Source organism: Lipophrys pholis (genome assembly GCF_963383615.2).
Source record: "Lipophrys pholis genome assembly, chromosome: 19".
Classification (NCBI taxonomy): Eukaryota; Metazoa; Chordata; class Actinopteri; order Blenniiformes; family Blenniidae; genus Lipophrys; species Lipophrys pholis.
In genome coordinates this window covers 2,193,821-2,215,938 of record NC_137647.1, presented here as the reverse complement: position 1 = coordinate 2,215,938, position 22,118 = coordinate 2,193,821, and the positions used below count along the sequence as shown (strand labels likewise).

The 22,118-nt window shown below is 49.9% G+C and overlaps 2 protein-coding genes across 2 annotated transcripts; both read left to right on the top strand.

The window, feature by feature from the left end:
- The first annotated feature begins 446 nt into the window (after positions 1–446).
- On the top strand, positions 447–5,040 carry LOC308125145 (5-hydroxytryptamine receptor 3A). The gene is made up of 9 exons (XM_080488667.1): positions 447–571; positions 999–1,162; positions 1,750–1,794; positions 2,027–2,136; positions 2,220–2,392; positions 2,515–2,675; positions 2,740–2,950; positions 3,071–3,220; positions 3,669–5,040. The coding sequence occupies exons 1-9, from the start codon at positions 454–456 to the stop codon at positions 3,917–3,919; spliced, it is 1,383 nt and encodes a 460-aa protein (XP_080344793.1). The 5' UTR covers positions 447–453; the 3' UTR covers positions 3,920–5,040.
- A 577-nt stretch (positions 5,041–5,617) lies between these two features.
- Positions 5,618–20,934, top strand: tmem104 (transmembrane protein 104). Its single transcript, XM_080488207.1, has 10 exons — positions 5,618–5,863; positions 6,095–6,153; positions 6,833–6,954; positions 7,075–7,156; positions 7,967–8,057; positions 8,239–8,319; positions 8,781–8,880; positions 8,967–9,063; positions 17,331–17,424; positions 18,654–20,934. The coding sequence occupies exons 2-10, from the start codon at positions 6,109–6,111 to the stop codon at positions 19,415–19,417; spliced, it is 1,476 nt and encodes a 491-aa protein (XP_080344333.1). The 5' UTR covers positions 5,618–5,863; positions 6,095–6,108; the 3' UTR covers positions 19,418–20,934.
- Positions 20,935–22,118: the final 1,184 nt, after the last annotated feature.

Here is a 22,118-nt window from a genome sequence, read left to right as displayed (position 1 = left end):
AAAGCTGAGGTCAGACTGGGTGGAGACGATGGAAAGACAACGGTGAAGAACCTGGTTAAAACCTGGACCACCAGAACTGGACCAGAGGAGGTCTGAAATGGACCAGAGGTCTGATGGTCTCCAGCAGCAGAAGGTCAGTACCTGGGTGTTCCTGTTCCAGAACCTTCTGTGATGTCAATGACTTCATACTGCTGATCTATAAGGTCTGAGCTCTGTAATGACGCTCTGAGTGACTGAATGAATGTCCTGAGTGTGGAGGTGAATGGTGTGGCGGTCGGTCCAGACGCTCCAGCAGGTGACGGAGCAGGAAGCTTCGCTCTCCACCTGCTGATGTTGACTTTCTGCAAACAAAGCAGCTCGTCTGCCTGAAACTAATTAAAACCTTTTTAATACGTCTGTTTGTGTAGGAGGCTTTAAAAGTCTTCTCTCACTGCGAGCTGGAGACACACCGTCATGAGGACTCCCACCGCCGTGAGGACTCCCACCGCCATGAGGACTCCCACCACCATGAGGACTCCCACCGTCTCCACTTTCTCCACTGTGGTGGCCGTCCTGCTGCTCCTGCTGCTGGGTGAGTCGCCTCCATCTGATCAGTCTGGTTTCTACCTGTAAAGATCTGGACCTGGTTTGTTTTAGACATGTAAAGACCTGGACCTGGTTTGGTTTTAGACCTGTAAAGACCTGGACTTGGTTTGTTTTAGACCTGTAAAGACCTGGACCTGGTTTGGTTTTAGACCTGTAAAGACCTGGACCTGGTTTGGTTTTAGACCTGGACCTGGTTTGGTTTTAGACCTGTAAAAACCTAGATCTGGTTTGGTTTTAGACCTGTAAAGACCTAGATCCTGTAAAGACCTGGACCTGTTTTGGTTTTAGACCTGGACCTTGTATGGTTTTGTGGCTCTGGTTTGGTTTTGGATCTGTAAAGACCTGGCTCTCGTAAGGTTTTGTGGATCTTGTCTGGTTGTGGACCAGTAAAGACCTGGATCTGGTCCCAGCAGGTGTTCCTGGCGCTCAGACCTGGAACTGCTCCTACGCCGGCCTGATGGACCACTTGACCTCTGTGACCTCTAACAGTTCCCTGGACGTGGTCCGGCCAGTGAAAGACTGGAGGACAACCACGCTGGTCTGGCTGGACCTGCTGCTGTACGGGATTCTGGAGGTGGTGAGTCCCAGACGGGGCGGGGCCAGTCCCAAACGGGGCGGGGCCAGTCCCAGACGGGGCGGGGCCAGTCCCAAATGGGACGGGGGCATGTCGTTCTTGACTTTTCCTGACTTTACTTTTAAAATGATTAAATCCCATGACGGAGTTAAAACCCGCCAGAAAATCAACGGATGTCCAAATAAAAGTAGAACTCACATTAGAAATAAGACTTTATCTTAATGACGTTTATTCGTTTATCTTCACTTCTGAAAGGAAACGATCGTTTTCTTCCCGGGTTTTGTTCAAGGACTTTCCAGGACATCGTTCTCCCAATCGAGAGGATTATCAAATGAAAATCACAACTTGTAGAACTTCTGGAACCGTCTCGCATCCTCACAAATCCTACAACGCTCACACGTTGTAGGACTCCACATTCAAGTACAAGTACTCTGACACACAGTAGAACGCTAAAGCGCTCACATAGTCTAGAAACGGAGGTTCCAGAAGCCCCGCCTCTTCCGGGTGGATTCTGTCGTCAGTGGAAGTTTGTGAGAAAAGAGGCAAAGTGGAAACGAAACATTTTTGAACGACTGTTTCTTTCTCTGCAGGATGAAAAGTCTCAGACCATCACAAACCACATCTGGCGGCAGATGGTGAGAATCTCCACTGCACCGGACACACCAGCTCCACTGCACCGGACACACCGGCTCCACTGCACTGGACACACCAGCTCCACTGTATTGTCAGTGCCGAGGAATTCTGGAGGTCTGACGACCTTTGACCTCTGGAGTGACTCTCGGACGGAGCTGCTGTGGTTCTGATGCGACCACACGGTTTGTGTCGTCTCCAGCCGGCCAGCTGACCACTTCCTGTTTGGTTCCTCAGGTGTGGGAGAACGAGTTCCTGACCTGGAAACCTTCAGACTTCTGTGGGATCGAGGAGTTGACCGTCCCGAGGTCGAAGCTGTGGATCCCCGATATCGAAATCCAGGAGGAGTACGAGCGGTTCTGCGTCCCCGAGCTGCAGTTTTCAGGTGTAACGGTACAAAACGGCCCGTTAACGACGGTGTTCTCCGCAGTGTCTCCGACACCAGCAGCATCCAGGACGGGACGCACGTCAGCGTTCACCACAACGGCTTGGTGTTCGCCGGCAGGCGCCAGCGGCTCACGTTCACCTGCCAGCTCGTGCTCAAGATGTTCCCCTTCGACACGCAGGACTGCTCCATCACCTTCATGTCCCACACCTCCAACGGTCAGTCCTCCTCCTCGTCTGTCACTGTCCGTCCTCCTCCTCCTCCTCCTCCTCCTCCTCCTCCTCCTCCTCCTCCTCCTCGTCTGTTCCGGTCCCAGCGTTTCATTGGTTGTGGTGTGTAGCTGAAGCTGTGCTGCTGGGAACCATCTTCAACGACACGACGCTGAACCGCCTGTCGGAGCGGATCATGATCACGCAGGGCGAGTGGAAGCTGATCAACCTCACCACGGCCGACCGCATCAGAACAGACGATTCCGCCAACATCAGTATCCTGGAGTACAAGGTAGGGGGTGCTGCAGACGTTTCCCCGCGCTGCCGCTTCGCCTCACCACGTCTTGGTTTTCCAGGTCAAGTTCGAGAGGAAGCCGATGCTCTACGTCATCAACTTCATCGTGCCGCTCTTCTACCTGCTCGTCCTCGACCTCACGTCCTTCTTCATCAGCGAAGCTCGAGGAGAAAAGATGAGCTTCAAGGTGACCGTCCTGCTGTCCATCTCCGTCCTGCTGCTGCTCCTGCAGGACATGCTTCCCTCCACCGAGGACAACCTGCCCATGATCGGTGAGCAGTCCCTCCACCGCATGTCCCTCCTCGGCAGACACACACCTGACCACTGAACGATCGGTACCATGTGACCTCTGAGTTCATGAGGTGAATCATCTTCTGCTGATCTCCCTCCAGCGATCTACTGCGTGTCGATCTTTGCCCTGGTGGGGATCAGCGTCCTGGAGGCCATGCTGGTGGCCTTCCTGGTGGACCTGGACAGTTACTGTGCAGCTCAGAGGACCAGAAAGACTCTGGACGTCCCAGGGGATGCTGATTATCTTAAAGGTGACAACTTCCTCCTCCAGCTTCCTCTTCCAACTTCCTCCTCCATCAGCTTCCTCCATCAGCTTCCTCCAGCTTCCTCTATCAGCTTCCTCCAGCAACTTGCTCCGGCGACTTCGTCCAGCACCTTGCTCCAGCAGCATCCTCCATCAGCTTCTTCCAGCACCTTGCTCCAGCAGCATCCTCCATCAGCTTCTTCCAGCACCTTGCTCCAGCAACATCCTCCATCAGTTTCCTCCAGCTTCCTCTATCAGCTTCCTTCAGCAACTTTCTCCATCAGCTTCCTCCAGCTTCCTCCATCAGCTTCCTTCAGCAACTTTCTCCGTCAGCTTCCTCCATCAGCTTCCTCCAGCAACTTGCTCCAGCAACATCCTCCATCAGCTTCCTCCAGCTTCCTCAAACAACTTGCTCCAGCAACTTCATCCAGCAGCTTCCTGTTTCCTGTCTGCAGAGCCTGTGGAGGAGAAGGTTCGGGTGACGCCGGGCTCCAGCAACGTTCCTCTGACGCCTCGGGGCGACGGTGCCGTGCTGCAGCTCATCCTGGACGAGGTGAAGGCGGCTCGCTGCGACTCCAGGAAGGAGCAGAGGAAGTTCAAGCGCTGGGCGGAAGTGATCGACCACGTGTTCTTCGTGGTGTACTTCCTCACGGTGGTAGTGTTCCTGCTGTTCATGTACACCGGCTGGATGAGGAACCTCAACTGAGTCTCCATCACCTGTTGCTGTGGCAACCAAATACAGGCTCCACGACCGGACCAGACCGGACCGGACATTTTCAATACTGGACATTTTCCCTGATTTCACCTTAATTACATGTACCAGCAGGACAGAGGCGATGGTGCGGGGCAGGGTAACATCCATCATGCAGCAACACCACAACTCTGTGACTGGAACATGTGAGATGTTCTGCTGTTCTCTTGTCCAGGCCGCAAGATCTATTCAAAGACAGTTTATAGATTGCAGCGGTTTCCTCCTCCACCCTAATAATCATGTTATCATGGGTCATAATGATTCTAAACTCTTTACTTTGAACACAATTGAATAAGTCATGATGATGATTTTTTCCCAAAGCTCAGTAATATTTGTAGACCCAGAAACTCCATCAGTGTTGGAGGGTGGAGGCATTTTACCAACATCCATCTTCTGAATTTCTTTCCAAAAAACTTGAACGTCATTATTTAGCAGTTTTTTGGCCAAAGACAAACTAGTTACTGGTTAGCTGGTTAACTGGTTACCACGTTAATGTGTGGGTTGGTTAGCTGATCAGCTGGTTAACTCATCAACTAGTTAACTGGTCATCTTGTTAACTAGTTACCTGGTTAATTGCTGTCCATTTCTCTTATTTTGGTATTTTCTGGTGTAACATTAATTACTTTTGTCTTACTTTGAAATATTTGACTGAAATGTCACTTCCTGTTCTTTAACAGTTTTAATTTAATATTTATTGAGTGCAAAAAAATGTTAAATGACAAAAAGCATGTTTAAATTCTGTTTTTAATTCATAAGCAAATGTTTAAATCATTTTAGTCATCAGAAAAATATTGGAAAATAAAAAAATTTAATAAATTTTTGTTAAACGTTTTGATATTTTCTGTCGAGTCTGATCTTTGAAACAAAACTGTTTTTATTTGAATTGTCTTTTCAACACAAATGATTCAAAGTTTTCATTCATTTTTAATGTATTGGAATTAGAATAGTCTGAGTCAATTAAAATGTGTGTGCCAGTTTAAAAAAAAACTCAGACTGAAGAACAATGAAATGATTCATTATATTGGCCTTTCATGTTTTCTCAGGAGCAGTTTAAATAAAACGTTTATTTTGAATTTAAACATACTGGAATGTGGGATGCATGGATACTTTATTAATCTTGAGTTTTCAGCAGCCAACATACAACAAGAGAACAAAAAAGACAAGAAAACAGGCAGACTGACATTAATACATTAACTGCTGGTACACAGAACACTTCTAATTTCAAGATCTATAGAAATACTTCATGCATTAAAAGGCAATATTCACAGTATTTGCACATTTCAAATATTAAATGATTGATAATATCTGCTGGATTTAAGATAATCCAGGGTGAAGATCACTTCATGCTGAAGAAGCAAATTTAATTGAACAACGGGAAGTGACAGGGTGTACAGATCATGTGACACGTATCATGTGACGGAGGTAACGTGTATGGGGTGCGTTCGTTTTGCCGGACAGTCATCAGACGGAGGGGCGGAGATTCAGGGACTAAAAGAAGAATAATGACGTGATTTAAAAAATTATTTTAAAGTCTCAGTTTGGGTCTAATATATCGATAGATAATAAAATGCATAACAAAAAGTTCTGTCAGTGTGTGTTTCAGAACAAAGCTCTTCCTTGGTTGAGTCTTTTACTGTGACAGAGTGAACCGGAAGTGTAGGTGGAATCTAGCGGAAGTAAACTGTTGCCAGTCAGTGTTTGTCGTGCTTTACCCCCCTCCTGTCGGCTGTTGGACCGGTTTGGACCTCCGGACCGTCCGGAGCTTCAGCCCGCCTCATGAGGAACCGGAGCCGGCAGAGAGAGCTCAGTGTGTCCGCTGGAGACGCTCCAATCCCCGGAGCAGCCTCGTAGCTTTGCCGCGGAGCTAACACACTCCGGCCGGACGAAACAGGAAGGAAGGTGAGTTCAAACCTGTAAACACCCTCAACTAACTAACCGTAACTAACGAACTGTAACTAACCACCTTCTAAAGTTTGATGTTCATCAGACTTTATTCTGCAGAATCTTTAAAAACACTTGAACTGATTAAACAGTTTAGAATCCACAAAACACAACATGGTGTCAACATTGATCAAGGTGTGATCAGATTCTGATCAGGGTGGGATGATCAATGTTTGTGTCTCCGTCCAGCTGACCCTGTGACCATGGCGGGAGGGATTACTGACACCGGAGAACCGTACTCTGCCTTCGTGAGTATCCTGGTGCTGCTAAGTGACCAACAGGAAGTCTGACGTTGTCCAAAGTGTGCCCACTCAGCAACTAACTCGGCAAAACATTCAGCAACACAGTCAGCAACTCAGCAACACACTTGACAACAGACTCAGCAACAAACTCAGCAACACACTCGACAACAAACTCAGCAACAGACTCAGCAACTCGACAACAGACTCAGCAACAGACTCAGCAACAGACTCAGCAACACACTCGACAACAGACTCAGCAACACACTCAGCAACACACTCGACAACAGACTCAGCAACACACTTGACAACAAACTCAGCAACAGACTCAGCAACACACTCGACAACAGACTCAGCAACACACTTGACAACAAACTCAGCAACAGACTCAGCAACACACTCGACAACAGACTCAGCAACACACTCGACAACAGACTCAGCAACACACTCGGCAACAGACTCAGCAACAGACTCAGCAATGGACTCTGCAACACACTCAACCACTCGGCAACAGACTCGGCAACACTCTCAGCAACTCAACAACACTCGGCAACTTGGCAAGAGACTCAGCGACACCCTCACCTCTGCTGCTGGCTGGTGGTCGAACTAAGAGTACTGCACCAAGCAGAGCCGGCCCGGCCCGGCTCGGCTCGGCTCTGCTCAGCAGCCTCTCTGGCTCCCCCTACAGGTGGGCCTGGTGTACATGTTCAATCTGATCGTGGGAACTGGAGCTCTGACGATGCCCAGAGCCTTCGCCGCCGCCGGCTGGGTGCTGAGCATCACGCTCATCTCAGTGCTGGGCTTCATGAGGTGAGGTGGGGGGAGGGGGGCTTCGAGGAGGGGCGGGGCTTCACCTGTCGGTGATCACCTCCAGACCAACTTCACAGGTGATTTATTCATTCTAACGTGAGGATTTTTTCTGCTCTACAGCTACATGACGACCACCTTCGTCATCGAGGCCATGGCGGCCGCCAACGCTCAGCTGCGCTGGAAGAGACGGGAGCAGGAGGAGGTGTGTGTGTGTGTGTGTGTGTGTGTGTGTGTGTGTGTGTGTGTGTGTGTGTGTGTGTGTGTGTGTGTGTGTGTGTGTGTGTGTGTGTGTGTGTGTGTGTGTGTGTGTGTGTGTGTGTGTGTGTGTGTGTACTGAACAGTGTTGGACCTCATCGCTCACTCACTGCCGCCCCCTGCTGGTCTGCAGACGTACTGCAGGGAGGAAAAACGTTGATTCCTATGACAGATGATTAAAAACTGCTGATTCAGCAGGTTAAAGGCGCTTCAGTCTGGAAGTCGGTTTCCCACTGGAGGGTTCGACTGCAGTTTGATTTCCATCTGAGAGAAACTTCAACAGCCCTCCTTCACTTCTTCACCTCCTCTTCTCATTTATTTTCTTTTCCACTCTCTCCCTCCTTCTCCTCCTTCTTTCCTCTGTCACTTCATCATGAGCTTCTCCCTTTTCTTCACCTCCACTTCCTCTTAATCTCCGTCCTCCTCCTTCTCTTCCGCTTCCTCCTCGTCCTGCTCCTCCTCCTGCCCCTCTTCCTCCTCTCTTCTTCCTCATTCTCCACTTTGTCCTCCTCCTTTTCTTCCCCCTCCTCCTCTTCCTCCTCCTCCTCCTCCAGACTGTTGTTGTTAAGCTGCTGCTTCGGTTAAGAACCAGAAGAACATTTTGAATCTTCACACATCAGATTCATTCAATCAATCAAACTTCATCAGTAAAGCAGAAGATTTTACAGAGAAAAACAAAGTTCATGGATAGAAGCTTCACTGAACCAACTTCCTGGTGTCTCCTCCTCTTCCTCCTCCTCCTCGTCCTCCTCCTCAGGTGGAGGACAGTGACTCCTCGGAATACTCGGATGACGACGTTCTGTGTCGAGGTCGATCAGAACCGGAGACCAAACCGATCCTGTCAATCCGTGAGTGACTCTGTCTGTCTGTCTGTCTGTCTGTGTGTGTGTGTGTATGTGTGTGTGTGTGTGTGTGTGTGTGTGTGTGTGTGTGTGTGTGTGTGTGTGTGTGTGTGTGTGTGTGTGTGTGTGTGTGTGTGTGTACCAACATCCTTAACACCATGTAACGCTTGTGTGTGTGTGTGTTTAGGGAGATCGGGTCATGTGGATCACTTCGACATCGTGGAGCGGGTGGAGATGGGTCAGATGGCCTCCATGTTCTTCAATAAAGGTAAAATCCTCCTGCTTCTATCTCTGTGTGTGTGTGTGTGTGTGTGTGTGTGTGTTGGCGCCCCCTGCAGGTCAGTGGGAGTCGTTGCACCCTGATGTTTCCTGTGATGGAGACAAGGGGGACAGATGGGTCGAACCCTCCTCAGAGGAATGAAGGACTGATAGAGAGTTTTGATTAACAGCATTAATATTTGCCGTCAGCGTGCAGCGGTCCCAGGGAGGGATGGAGGGATGAGGCGGCGGAGGTGTGGATGAGAGCGCAGTTGAGTAGAGATGGCTGTGCTGGACGGCGGCACTCCGTCAGCCATGTCTCACCCTCACGGCTGCTGAGTGAAGAACGTCTCTGTCGGCTGCTGCTTTATTAATGTGCCGCTGGTCTTCACCCTGACCGGCTCCTGTCTCCTCCTCTTCCTCCTCCTTCTGCTCCTCCTCCTCCTCCTGCTCCTCTTCTTCCTCCTCCAGTGGGCGTCAACATGTTCTACATCTGCATCATCGTCTACCTGTATGGAGACCTGGCCATCTACGCTGCAGCGGTGCCCATTTCCCTCATGGAGGTCGCCTGGTAAGACGAGCAGCAGCTGCAGCCGGGGTTTGGGTTGGCTCCGCCCACATCTTGTTTCATGGCGGTGTGTTTGTGTGTCCGTGCAGTGGAAACCACTCGTGCAGCGCTGGAAGTGTGAAGTACAACGACACCGACGTCTGCTGGGGTCCGGTCACCAGGAAGGACGCCTACAGGGTGTTTCTGGTGAGAGCCTGTCTGTTCCAGGTCCGGTTCCGGTTCCGGTTCCGGTCCCTGGTCCCTTCATTCCCTCATGTCCTCCAACACCTGGAGAAAGTCCAGGTCCTGATCCTGGATGTCTGCGCTTTATAAAGACTGTATAGTGGCTATATAGAGACTGTATAGTGGCTACAGAGAGACTATAGTGGCTACAGAGAGACTGTATCATGGCTCCATAGAGACTGTATAGTGGCTCCATAGAGACTGTATAGTGGCTACATAGAGACTGTATAGTGGCTACAGAGAGACTGTATAGTGGCTACATAGAGACTGTATAGTGGCTACATAGAGACTGTATAGTGGCTACAGAGAGACTGTATAGTGGCTACAGAGAGACTAGTGGCTACAGAGAGACTATAGTGGCTATATAGAGACTGTATAGTGGCTATAGAGAGACTAATGTGGCTACATAGAGACCATATAGTGGCTATAGAGAGACTAATGTGGCTACATAGAGACTGTATAGTGGCTACACAGAGACTGTATAGTGGCTATAGAGAGTCTGTATAGTGGCTGCATAGAGACACTGTATAGTGGCTATAGAGAGATTGTTTAGTGGCTATTTAGAGACCGTATAGTGGCTACATAGAGACTGCATGGTGGCTATAAAGAGGCTATGTGGTGGCTATATAGGGCATGGATATATAACATCAACCTTTTATAGTGTATAAAGAAAGAACGAAACCTAGAAGTTTCCAGCGCTTCACCTCCGTTTGCTCTCACTGGTCGCGTTCATTTAAATAATTCAGCTTCAGAAGATTAAACACTGACATTTAAAGGTTTGTGAGGGAAAGTTTAAAACGGCCTTTCACTTTTTATTCAAGTCACACGTCGTCTGGATCCTTTTGTTAAACTGAACTCTGAAGGCTCAATGTGAGGATTTTAGTTTTAACGTCCAACAATCTGCAGCTCGAACTGATGATACTGGGACTCCATGACTTTTACACTTTTAGCAGCCAACATTAGATATCCAACCAAACAAAACGCCAAAATAAAAGCTGATGACAAAATCACTTCAAATGTAAAAATATTATTTAAAGAAAAATATTTAAATAAATAAAAAAATAAAGTTTTGAAAGCAGTTACAAACAGAAGACCAAGTTAAGAATTTAAATAAATGCAAAATACAAGAGGAAATAAATAAATGAGGAATAAAGAATCAAATATAATCCAGGGAATATAAATCAAAATAAATCAGAAAGAAAAGCAAATATGGAAATAAATTAATGGATTCAGACGAGTTCTCAGTGTGAAATAAAGCAATGAGCAGAATCTTTTCAGAATCACAAAGATTCTTTTCTTTTCAATAATTCATCTTGAGACGGACGTGATGTTTTCACTTCTTGTTTTCTGCCTCCGGGTCGTTTTCAATAAATCACACTTCATCCTGCTGCCATCAAACATTCAGAGGAGCTGCTAGGACCTGGAGCACCGGGGGTCACCGGGGGTCACCGGGGGTCACCAGCCTCCACCCCCTCCCCCACCGGCCGGGTGTCAAGGTGTCCTCGGTCCAGCTCGTGTGCAGCTGATGTTTCTGGGCGGGCGGCGTGGCGGGCGGTCGACCCGGGGAAACCTGCTGGAGATTGAAGCTGAACGATAAAGGAGAGACCTTTATCCGTCTGGACGGAAGATATTCTACGAACTGAGAAAAGCCGCTGTCGTCTCCTCCGACCGCTCAATGACCAGCGACCACTGAAGCGTCCTGTTAAGAGCAGTTCTTCACACCGTCGGCCTTCGGGAAGCTGCGAGGAACCTCAGACGGTCCTCAGGAGAGGAACTAGTCCGGTCAGACGCCACACAACCAGGAACCTGCAGCCGGTCCTGCAGTGCCACGTTGTACCACCAGATGGTGTACTGAGTCAGTTTGACGTCTCGCCAAGAGGAAGGAGACGTTTTGAGAAGAAGAGGAAGAAGTTCTTCAAGGTGCAGTTTCATGCTGAAGTGTTTCGATCGCACCGTTTACTGTCGAGAAGACGGAAGTCCCTCTCTCAGGATCCAGTTGTAGTTGCTGATCACCGTCCAGGAGTGTCCACACGGCGTCCTGTCCACACGGCGTCCTGTCCGCTTCCATCCTCCACTCAGCCACTTGTTCCGTCGGCTCCTGAGAGCTCCGTAGAAGATCAGTGGACCGGTTCCCTCCGCCTCCCATTGATTGTGATTGATCCTGGTGGTCGTCACTCAGCGGGCGTTTTGTTCAGGACTCGACCACCGGGTGGAGAGGAGGACGGACGTAGCGCCGGGTGGAGAGGACGGACGTAGCGCCGGGTGGAGAGGAGGACGGACGTAGCGCCGGGTGGAGAGGAGGACGGTTGTAGCGCCGGGTGGAGAGGAGGACGGACGTAGCGCCGGGTGGAGAGGAGGACGGACGTAGCGCCGGGTGGCGAGGAGGGACGTAGCGCCGGGTGGCGAGGACGGACGTAGTGCCGGGTGGCGAGGAGGACGGACGTAGCGCCGGGTGGCGAGGAGGACGGACGTAGCGCCGGGTGGCGAGGAGGACGGACGTAGCGCCGGGTGGAGAGGAGGACGGACGTAGCGCCGGGTGGACAGGAGGACGGTTGTAGCGCCGGGTGGAGAGGAGGACGGTTGTAGCGCCGGGTGGAGAGGAGGACGGACGTAGTGCCGGGTGGCGAGGACGGACGTAGCGCCGGGTGGCGAGGACGGACGTAGCGCCGGGTGGCGAGGAGGACGGACGTAGCGCCGGGTGGAGAGGAGGACGGACGTAGCGCCGGGTGGCGAGGAGGACGGTCGTAGCGCCGGCTGGCGAGGACGGACGTAGCGCTGGCTGGCGAGGACGGACGCAGTGCCGGGTGCTGGTGATTGGACAGACGAGGCAGATGAAGAAGACAGTGGAGTATTTCTGGGACGTTTTAGACCTCAATTAAACCCCTCTGTCCTTGATTTTGTCCCCTGCAGAGTTTTCTTAGAGTATCTCGCCGCGGGGCGCCCGGCGGAGGCGGCGGCTACGCTTCGCCCTGCTGGACGGCCGCTAACATTTAAAGGGCTGATTTCTTGTCCTCCCAGTTTGTGGGATGTGATGGGAAATGGATGCAGTGTGAGCCCAGAGGCATATTTCAGTCCATTAACCCCCACGCCGTGTCACCTGTTGGAATAAAGTGACTGGTTGTCTTTTCCCCTGAAGTCTTCACGACGCACCGGGCTGGACGCCTCTCTCAACGCGCAGCCGATTGCTCTGCGATGTGTGCTTGACTTGTCCACGGAGGGATCGAGTGCAGCTCTGAGCTCCTCCAAAGGAAACGTGAAGCAGAGATGCTGGACGTGCTGGAAGAAGTTTTCAAACATTGTCGAGTTCGAGAAAATAATCTGGATCAAGAAAAGCAACATGAAAGGTCACTTGTGACGTGACGAAACGTCCCCATGACAGAGGAGCTCTGCTGGAGTTAGTCACCAGCAACACCAGTGTTCTGAGACGACGTACGTTCAGTCTGGGGGGACGAATGGGAGAATTGGAGAGTGTGAGAGTCGTGGGTGGGACCAGAGTAATCCAGACCAGAGTAATCAGCCTCCAGTGTATCGACTCCCAGGTCCAGCAGCTCCTGATCTAATCCCTCCTCCTCTAATTGTGTCCGGGTCGACTTCCTGTCGTCTTCCTTCCTTCATTACAGCCCAGTGAATAATCTCCGAGCCTCCGGAGATCATCAACTCTCCATTCTCCAGCGCCGCTCACAGCTTTTCCCGCAGCGAACAGATCGGGACGTTTCATCTTTCTCCACACGTCTATCGTTCATTTCGTCCATCCCGGTGACCCCCGACGACACTCTTCCTGTTTCTCCGTGCGGCAGATGTTTGTCTAGCGTCAGTGCTATGCTAATGCAACGCTAGCTCCTGTAGCTTCTGAGAGATTTGATTTATGAAGGAGCTTCTGCAGTTTAATGTGTCTCTCCGTCGCCACCTTCAGTCCGACCTGGTTCCTGATGCGCTCTACATCCCAGAGGACCTCCAGGTTTATGAATCAGTCTTTTGTTCATTGCTTCAAAGTCCTTCTATGTTTTGGTTCTGAAGTCCAGTTGATCAACAGTCTGATGTTTTCATTCAAACCTTTATTTAATGGTTTATTGCCTCCTGCTGGGCTTGTGTTTGAGATGCAGTTCACACTTAAAATAGATATCATCTAAATAAATCTCTGCTTCAAAAGTCACTTTGATAAGTTTTAGGTCTCGTTTCCACGACAACGTGAAAATGAAACGATCGTTTGTGTTTCCATTTGAGAAAAGTTTCACGTTTACATGTAAAACACTGTAGTTTTCATGGTGCGCCACTAGTGGGTACTGTTGGGTTTTGTAATGAACACACACACACACACACACACACACACACACACACACACACACACACACACACACACACACTGTCCAGATCCATTATCATCAAAAATACTTGAATTAGATTATTTTTAATTCGACTTTAAAGCGGAGAGTCAGTCGGTTGCTGTGTGGCGGAGAAACGTTCACTCATCAAGAAACAATAGGAGAGATGTTGAGAAAGAAAACATGTTTTTAAAGCTTTATAGCTTCATTTAATTTCTCTCTTCCTGCTGCTCTATAATCTGGATGTTGGAGGAGGCGGATGCTCTATAATCTGGATGTTAGAGGGGGAGATGCTCTATAATCTGGATGTTAGAGGGGGACGGTGCTCTATAATCTGGGTGTTCGTGAAGGAAGATGCTCTATAATGTGGGTGTTCTATAACCTGGCCTATTGCGATCATCCCCGGATCCCTCCGGGGCTTTTATGGCCTATTTTTTATGTCTTTTCTCTTTTTCTCTCCTGCCTCATGTTTGCCTCCAGTCTTTTTTCATTCTGGTGAAGATCTGAGCACCGAATGACTCGTTCCGTTTCTTTTCGTCTCGTTTCGACTCACTCCATCTCGTTCCATCTCGTTCCATCTCGCCCCGTCTCGGTCCATCTCGCGCCGTCTCGGTCCATCTCACTCCATCTCATTCCATCTCGCTCCGTCTCGGTCCATCTCACTCTGTCTCGGTCCGTCTCGCTCCGTCTCATGCCATCTCGCCCCGTCTCGGTCCGTCTCGTTCCATCTCGCGCCGTCTCGGTCCATCTCGTTCCATCTCGCTCCATCTCGGTCCGTCTCGCCCCGTCTCGGTCCATCTCACTCCATATCGTTCCCTCTTGTTCCGTCTCGCCCCGTCTCGGTCCATCTCGCTCCGTCTCGTTCCATCTCACTCCATCTCGTTCCGTCTCGCTCCGTCTCGTTCCATCTCACTCTGTCTCGGTCCGTCTCGCTCCGTCTCGTTCCATCTCTCCCCGTCTCGGTCCATCTCGCCCCGTCTCGGTCCATCTCGCTCTGTCTTGGTCCATCTCGCCCCGTCTCCGTCCATCTCGCCCCGTCTCGGTCCATCTCGCTCCGTCTCATTTCCATCTCGTTCCGTCCCGCTCCGACTCGCTTCGTCTCGTTCCGTTTCGTCTTGTCCCGTCCTGCTCCGTCTGTCTTGCTCTATTCGTCTCGTTCCGTCTCTCCCCATCCCGCTCCATCGCGCTCTACACGGCGCTCTTTCTCCTGTTTGTGTTGCATCATTAAACTAAAACCTTGATAATCGCTCTTTTGTTAGTTTTTGATTCCCCTCGTCTGTCTGAGCTCCTTAAACCCAGAGAATAATGGAGCTGCTGATTAATCCCAGTCTGCTGGAATAAAGATGACGTGCGTCACATCTCAGCCTTTCAGGGTCTCGGTGGAGACTAAACGACGCCTGGTGTTGTGAACCTGCTTGTTATTCAGATTACTGCAGGTTCCGCTCTGCAGGGCAATGAGCTGCATGTTGTGTCTGAGCCTGTAGTGGGCGCTCTTCCAGTCCTTGAATGTGTGTCACGTTAGGAGGCTTCATCGTGTAACTTTGTTTTGTCCAGCTTGTTTGACTCCGGTGTTCCTGTCTGAGACTCTGTAGCTCCGACTAGTGGCAGGCAGCTGCATCGCAGCTGAAGCTAGCCTCGTTAATACATGAAGAAAATTATTTTTCTCGTTCCAACGAGCGGGGACGAAACTTTTAGCTTCTCAGAAATAAATCCCATAATGTTGACACTTTGTTTTAGGAGCTTGCATTTGTGGGATGAGCAGCAGAATTGAAACGCAGGTCATTTCTGTTTCTGCTTTAAATCTGTTCACGCCTGCAGAGAGAATAAAGAACACAGGGTCACGGACTTCTTTCCTTCAGTGAAACATGTTTCCCTTCTTCTCTTTTCTTTGTCTTCCGTTGGGAACGTTTCACTGGCTCCTAATAACGGTAATGAATGAGTGAATCAGTTGTGGCATTTGACAGCAGCGACGTCTGTTGGTAATCTGGTCAGAATGAAGATTATCGTCCCGCACAAATATCCAGGCACCGTTGGGAATCCTAATCCGGCGGTCTGAACGAAGCGCCCGGAGGGAGCAGAGGGCGTCTCTGCCACGAGCATTCAGCTAACTCCCCCCGGTGCAGAGTCATTAATATGCGGAGTCATTAACTCTGCCAGTTAATGACTGAATGGAGGACGGCTGCTCGGTGGTGGACTTCTGAAGTCCAGCTCTGACTAAACAGAGCAACTGGTTGCTCTGGAGCCTGAGCGTTGAATGATGCAAGCTAATACTAATTAAAGACGCCACGTCGTCCTCGCCGTCTGCACTCGCTCAGACGCACAAATCCAGAACAGCCGCTGGCCTCTGACAGTGACGGACAGCTGGCGTCCAAATGGTGCTTGCTGGTTTGTTACACTGCGATCGTTCACCATGTCTAAGCCCCGGTAATCTCTCACTTCAAATCATAACTCACAGGCACAACATGGCCTCATGAGCGCTCGCAAAGTTCAGCAGGAGTTGTTTGGTGTCAGGTTTAGTTGGTTGGTCACAGGTTTAGTTGTTTGGTGTCAGGTTTAGTTTGATGGTGTCAGGTTTGTTTGTTTGGTGTCAGGTTTAGTTGGTTGGTGTGAGGTTTGTTTGTTTGGTGTCAGGTTTAGTTGGTTGGTGTGAGGTTTGTTTGATGGTGTGAGGTTTGGTTGGTTGGTTGGTGCCAGGTTTGGTTTTTACTGTACGTTCTGAATGACTGGAGCAAAAACAGGTCAAAGTTTCCCACTAAAAGGTTAAACATGAGACGTGCCACGAGTCCCTGTCATTAAATCAGCTGATATAATTCCCATGAATCCTCCTGTCGTCGTGTCTGAACATCTCCCTCTGGTCGTCATGACGACACTTTAGAGGCTCTCATGACAAAGTCTTCAGACTGTCTCACGGCAGGAATCCATCAGAGGAGGAGGAAGAGGAGACAAATTTGATTCATGCCACTTTCCTCCTGACAGGATTTGTTTCAGTTTGTTGTGACATTTATTAAACCGAGCGTGAAACGTAAGCAGTTTCTCCGGCGGCGGACAAACAAAAGCGGGAGGAAGTTGCTGGAACGAAATATTAAATGAATAAATGCATTAGAACCGAGCGTCATCCAATCCGACCGGGGTGATGAGAGCCGACTCGTATCGTCTCCGGCTCCCCTCCACCAGGAGGCTCTCGGGCTCCGTTTGCACACCGAAAACGAGTGCATCCGCAAAACGGTCCTCGCTGTTGGGTCCGTTTACACGACCCCGGTGTTCTGATCCACTGCATCCGCCACTTCTTCATACCGACTCCCGAGGCGGAACTTTTCTTTCACCAGTGTGACTCCCTCCTGCAGAGACTGATGGGGGCGACGGAGCGCTGATACTGCACATGCGCATCTCCCCCGTGGTAAATAGTTCCTTCTGCTCATGTGCCCGTAAACAAACATGGCCGACCAGCTTAATAGTTGAGACTCTCCCCTGATGGCGTCCGATTCATCATCATCATCAGTCAGTTAGAATGCTGGATCTCTTCATTTTGTTCACCTTTACAGTGTATTGTTCTTGCACACACGTCTGTGTGGTTCCATTACAAAAACAAGCGACAGCGCCCTCCTATGGCCTGGCAGACTAACTACATCGTTGTCAGTGTGTCTGCTGCTGCCGTGGAAACGCAATACTGTTCTTTAATAGTCAAGGTCTCCTCATGTGAAACGTTGTCGTGGAAACGGGGCCTCAGACCCTCTAACCAGTCCTCCAGGAGGTCTGCCTAGTCCAGGTTCTGGTCCTCCAGCAGGAGCAGGATCCTCCAGGAACCCTCACCCAGGTTTTGTTCAGCCTCTGTTGTTGGATCTTCTCTAAATGAGCTTCAGTAGAGCCTCGCTGAGCTTCTTCTTAATCTGGTCTCTTCTGGTCTTGCAGGGCGCCTTCACCCTCATGTTGGGTCCGTTCACCTTCTTCAGTGCCCAGAAGACCAAGTACCTGCAGATCCTCACCTCGCTGATGCGCTGGATCGGTAAGAACGTAGGAATACTGTGTGTGTGTCACCTTGTTTCACACTCTCCTCGTCACTTCAGCTCTGGGAGTAAAAACTGTATATTTGATGCTCTGCTGGCGACAATCCAAAGTACACACACACACACACACACACACACACACACACACACACACACACCCACACCCACACCCACACCCACACACACACACACACACACACACACACACACACACACACACACACAGTGTGAAACGACTTCGTGAGGGTTTTTAATTAAATCGGACTGCAGGTTAATGAAACCAGCTGCTTGTGTTCCTGTAACTGCACATCTTCTGTAATCATCTGATAGTAATCTATCGGTAATCTGAATAATTTGTTGGTAATCTGAATAATCTTGTCGGTAATCCAACGGTAAACTGACAGACTACAGTGAGATTACCATCAGATTACTGTCAGTAATTTCATTGTAATCTGATGGAATCTGTTAGTAATTGATGAGTCTTCTGCAATCAGTGACAAACCTTTCTCCAGAGCTCTGAGGCCTGTGCTATGAACCTGGATTAACGTAGCAGGATGTCTCTGTTACCTGGATTAACTCACCCAGACAATCTGGATCCTGATCAGCATTAAGTAGAAGCAGGTTATCAACTCAGTAGTTCACCCCAGGGTTTCCCTTCAGGATCAGTGCATGTTCACATAAAAGTGGCGGAGCTTGCAGCGTCTGTCCAATCACAACCATGCAGAGCAGCTGACTTTACAATATGAAGAGTTCAAACAGCATCCAGGACAAAGCAATACCTTTGCTGCAACGACTTGTGACTCTGTTAATGTGCTACCTGGGGGAGTGAAGCCCAGTGATCAATCAGGTTCACTTTATTACGGCACAATCGTGTCGAGCAGAGCTTCATCAGCTCTCTGCCTTCGCTTTACACTTTACATCCAGTCGATTTGAGGCTGTTTCCCAAGTGTGAAGCCCCGCCCCCTGTGTAAGGCCCCACCCCCTGTGTAAGGCCCCACCCCCTGTGTAAGGCCCCACCCTCCGTGTGAGGCTAAAGGTCTAAAGAGTAAATGCGAGCTTCCAATGGTGGTTAGCATCGGCAGCTTCTTCACGGCCGCTAACCTCCATCAGCATTAGCATTAGCAGCATTTAGCGGACGTGAGACGGACGTCTGTGCAGCGAGAATGAGCTATTAGCATAAGCGTGTGTTGCCGGCCTCACTAATGCTCAGTTCTCTGGTTTTTTGCAGCGTTCACCATGATGATCATCCTGGCTCTGATCCGGATCGGGAAAGGCGCAGGCGAGGGCAAGCCGCCCGTGGCGTCCTTCTCTGGCGTGCCCAACCTGTTCGGCGTGTGCGTGTACTCCTTCATGTGCCAGCACTCGCTGCCGTCACTGGTCACGCCCATCTCGGACAAGAAGCGCGTGGGCTCGCTGGTGCTGGCCGACTACGTGCTGATCCTGCTGTTCTACGTGCTGCTGTCCTTCACCGCCATCTTCTGCTTCGACAGCTCGCTGCTGCACGACATGTACACGCTCAACTTCACCGACAACTGCAACGTTCTGGACGTGCCGGCGCTGCGCTACTTCCTGGGCCTCTTCCCCGTCTTCACCATCAGCACCAACTTCCCCATCATCGCCGTCACGCTGCGCAACAACTGGAAGACGCTGTTCCACCGCGACGGCGGCACGTACCCCTGGGTGGTGGACCGCGTGGTGTTCCCGCTCATCACGCTGGTGCCGCCCGTCGTGGTGGCGTTCTGCACCCACAACCTGGAGTCTCTGGTGGGCATCACGGGAGCGTACGCCGGCACCGGGATCCAGTACATTGTCCCTGCCTTCCTGGTCTACTATGCCCGGCGCCACCTGGAGCCCGTCATGGGCCGCGACGCCATCAACAAGCACCGCTCGCCGTTCCGACACGCCTTCTGGGTGTGGTTCGTTCTGCTGTGGGCGGCGTCCTGCCTCATGTTCGTCACCGCCAACATCATCCTGACCGACACCAGGAAGTGAGCGTCGGGCTGTCCGATGGATCCGGTGTGTGTGCCTTCTGATCGATCGGAATCTCTTCCAATGGGACCAAAAATGTATTGATGAACCAAACAAAGGGAATTTATTAAAGTACGTCGTAACGTGGCGCTCAATGATTTGCACAATGTAAATAATTCTCTCTCGAGGAGCGAATGCTTCGCACCGTAGCGCCGTTGAGACGCACTGCAGAGGTTCGCGGTCTGATTCCCGCCTCCTCACGGCCACATGAGCATCGGTATCTGCTAATGCCTCCAGGAGCATCAGCTCTTCCTACTCAATAAGACCTGCTAGTGTTCATTAACATTAGCAGGTTTTTTTTTTTCGGTCTCTCTGAAACATTGCAGCTAATGCTAAAGCTCTGTGCAGGTATTGATGGGCATTAGCAGTAGCATTAGCAGGTCTTTCTGCTTCCTAAAGCCATTAGCCCTTCTGAAGCTAAATGTCTGAGAGGTGTTAGCAGCTGTTACCCCCTGCTAACAAAGAGCTAACGGTCTGAGAGGTGTTAGCAGCTGTTATTGACCCCCCCCCCCCCCCCCCCCACCGTATTAGCATTAGCATTTATTTGATTTTCTCAGGAGGCATTAAGAGCTACTCATGGGTGCTAGCAGGAGAAGGCTGATCCAGTGCTATGTTAGCTGTGCTATGTTAGCAGTGCTCCATTAGCAGTGCTACGTTAGCGGTGCTTCATGCTCTGATCGACTAGAACTGACTTGCCGAAACGTTAGCAGAGGACATTCTTCATGGAAGCTTCAGTATTTATGGATTAATTGCGTTGAGTCACCTTTTTTTTTTTTCTTTCGGTTTGAAATTTACTAATTTTGAACGCGGAGAACCTGAAAGCACCGACAATGGAAACGGAATCTTTGGCACTTTAATCTTGTGATTCTCTCGCGTGCCGACGTCGATAGCGGTTTATCGGTACGTCTTGTAGCCGCTCTGCTCCCTGGGTTTTTGATGTCAGGATGTAATTTAGGTGAGCAGATAAATCGATTTCTATAATTGGAGCCTCATTTGAAAAGTTTTTCTCAACCGATTTGAAACTGCTTTTATTTTTTTGTGTTAAAGTGGTAAATAAACAGGAATCATGACAAAGTGTCGTTCTGTCAAGTCGCTCTGACTGCAGGTTTGTTTTTCTCCATCAGCTTAGTGACTGTGCTCCTACAGACCAATCAGAGATTTTCCCTTCATGACATCATGAGGGGAAATAACCCCTCCCACTGGTAGTGATGCTCTCTTTGATCCACTGCCCGGTTGCATTAGCAGCCTTGTTGCGTTGCCGTATCCTGGTCGTTGGCGCAGCCCGGTTGCGTTGTGAACTGTGCCTTCTCTCCTGAACGTTCCTCCCGATTGGTTCTTCATCTCTGTTCTCACTGAACCTTCGTCTTCAAACTGTTTCTGTTTTTACTTCAAAGTGTTTCTGCTGTTTGTCCTTTTTCAGCTTTAATTGATTTTCTGTTCGATGTTTTTTATGATTCAATAAAGGTTGGTTTCCTTCCTTCAGTTTGTATTGATCAGATTCAAACTCGGCTTTTCCCGATGTAACAGTTTTAGAAAACAATAATGTGAATTTATGCAATTCTGCACTTAAAGGCTCCACAAACTGCGATTTTTGCCCGTCGTCGGACAATTGTTGGTAAAATCTTTGGTCGTGGCTCAAATGGGTCGGGCTTTGTGCTCGGTCATACCACAGCAGTAGATGCCCGCGGAAAATGCTATTAGATGTTAAGAACTTACTTCAAGCTCTCGTTGCAACAACTTTACCCTCCTCCCTCTCTCTCGCTCTCTCTCTCAAACCAGGTCCAAACTACAAATAAAACCTGGTCCAAACTACCCTATAACCGGGTCCCAACTGCTCTAGAACCGGACCAAAACTTGTGTTTGTGGGATATAATTATGGGATGTGGTATTTCAATTTGTGGTCAGCTTGACCTCAGACTAGTCCGACTGACGTTAACCCGGGAGCTTAGTGAGCCTCTGGTCCGATGGCGCCTGGCAGCGGGTCGGAGGAGTTGGTTTGGTGACTGAAGTCGTCCTTTGATGAGCCTCACAGAATCACGTCGTCGCTCTGGATGAGTCCTGGACTCGCTCGCCGGCTCCTCCTTCAGTCTGTCGCCGTCTTTGAAATCCTTTGAGCGGAGCTTCATCTTGGATTCAGGCCGCAGTTCAAATGAATGGATCACATCCTGCCCCCCCCCCCCCCCCCACACACACACACACCTGTTCTGTTTCATCTGAAGCCATCTGTCCTCCGTGTTGGCGCCGCCGCCCATTACGCTCATGTGCAGCAGTTTGGGATGAGAGAGCTGAAAACATCTACAACAATGGTGGTGTAGAATATCTTGTGTTGTAGATGTTATCTGGTGTCGATGTTACAGTAACTTGTGTTGTAGATGTTATCTGGTGTCGATGTTACAGTAACTTGTGTTGTAGACGTTATCTGGTGTCGATGTTACAGTAACTTGTGTTGTAGACGTTATCTGGTGTCGATGTTACAGTAACTTGTGTTGTAGATGTTATCTGGTGTCGATGTTACAGTAACTTGTGTTGTAGACGTTATCTGGTGTCGATGTTACAGTAACTTGTGTTGTAGACGTTATCTGGTGTCGATGTTACAGTAACTTGTGTTGTAGATGTTATCTGGTGTCGATGTTACAGTAACTTGTGTTGTAGACGTTATCTGGTG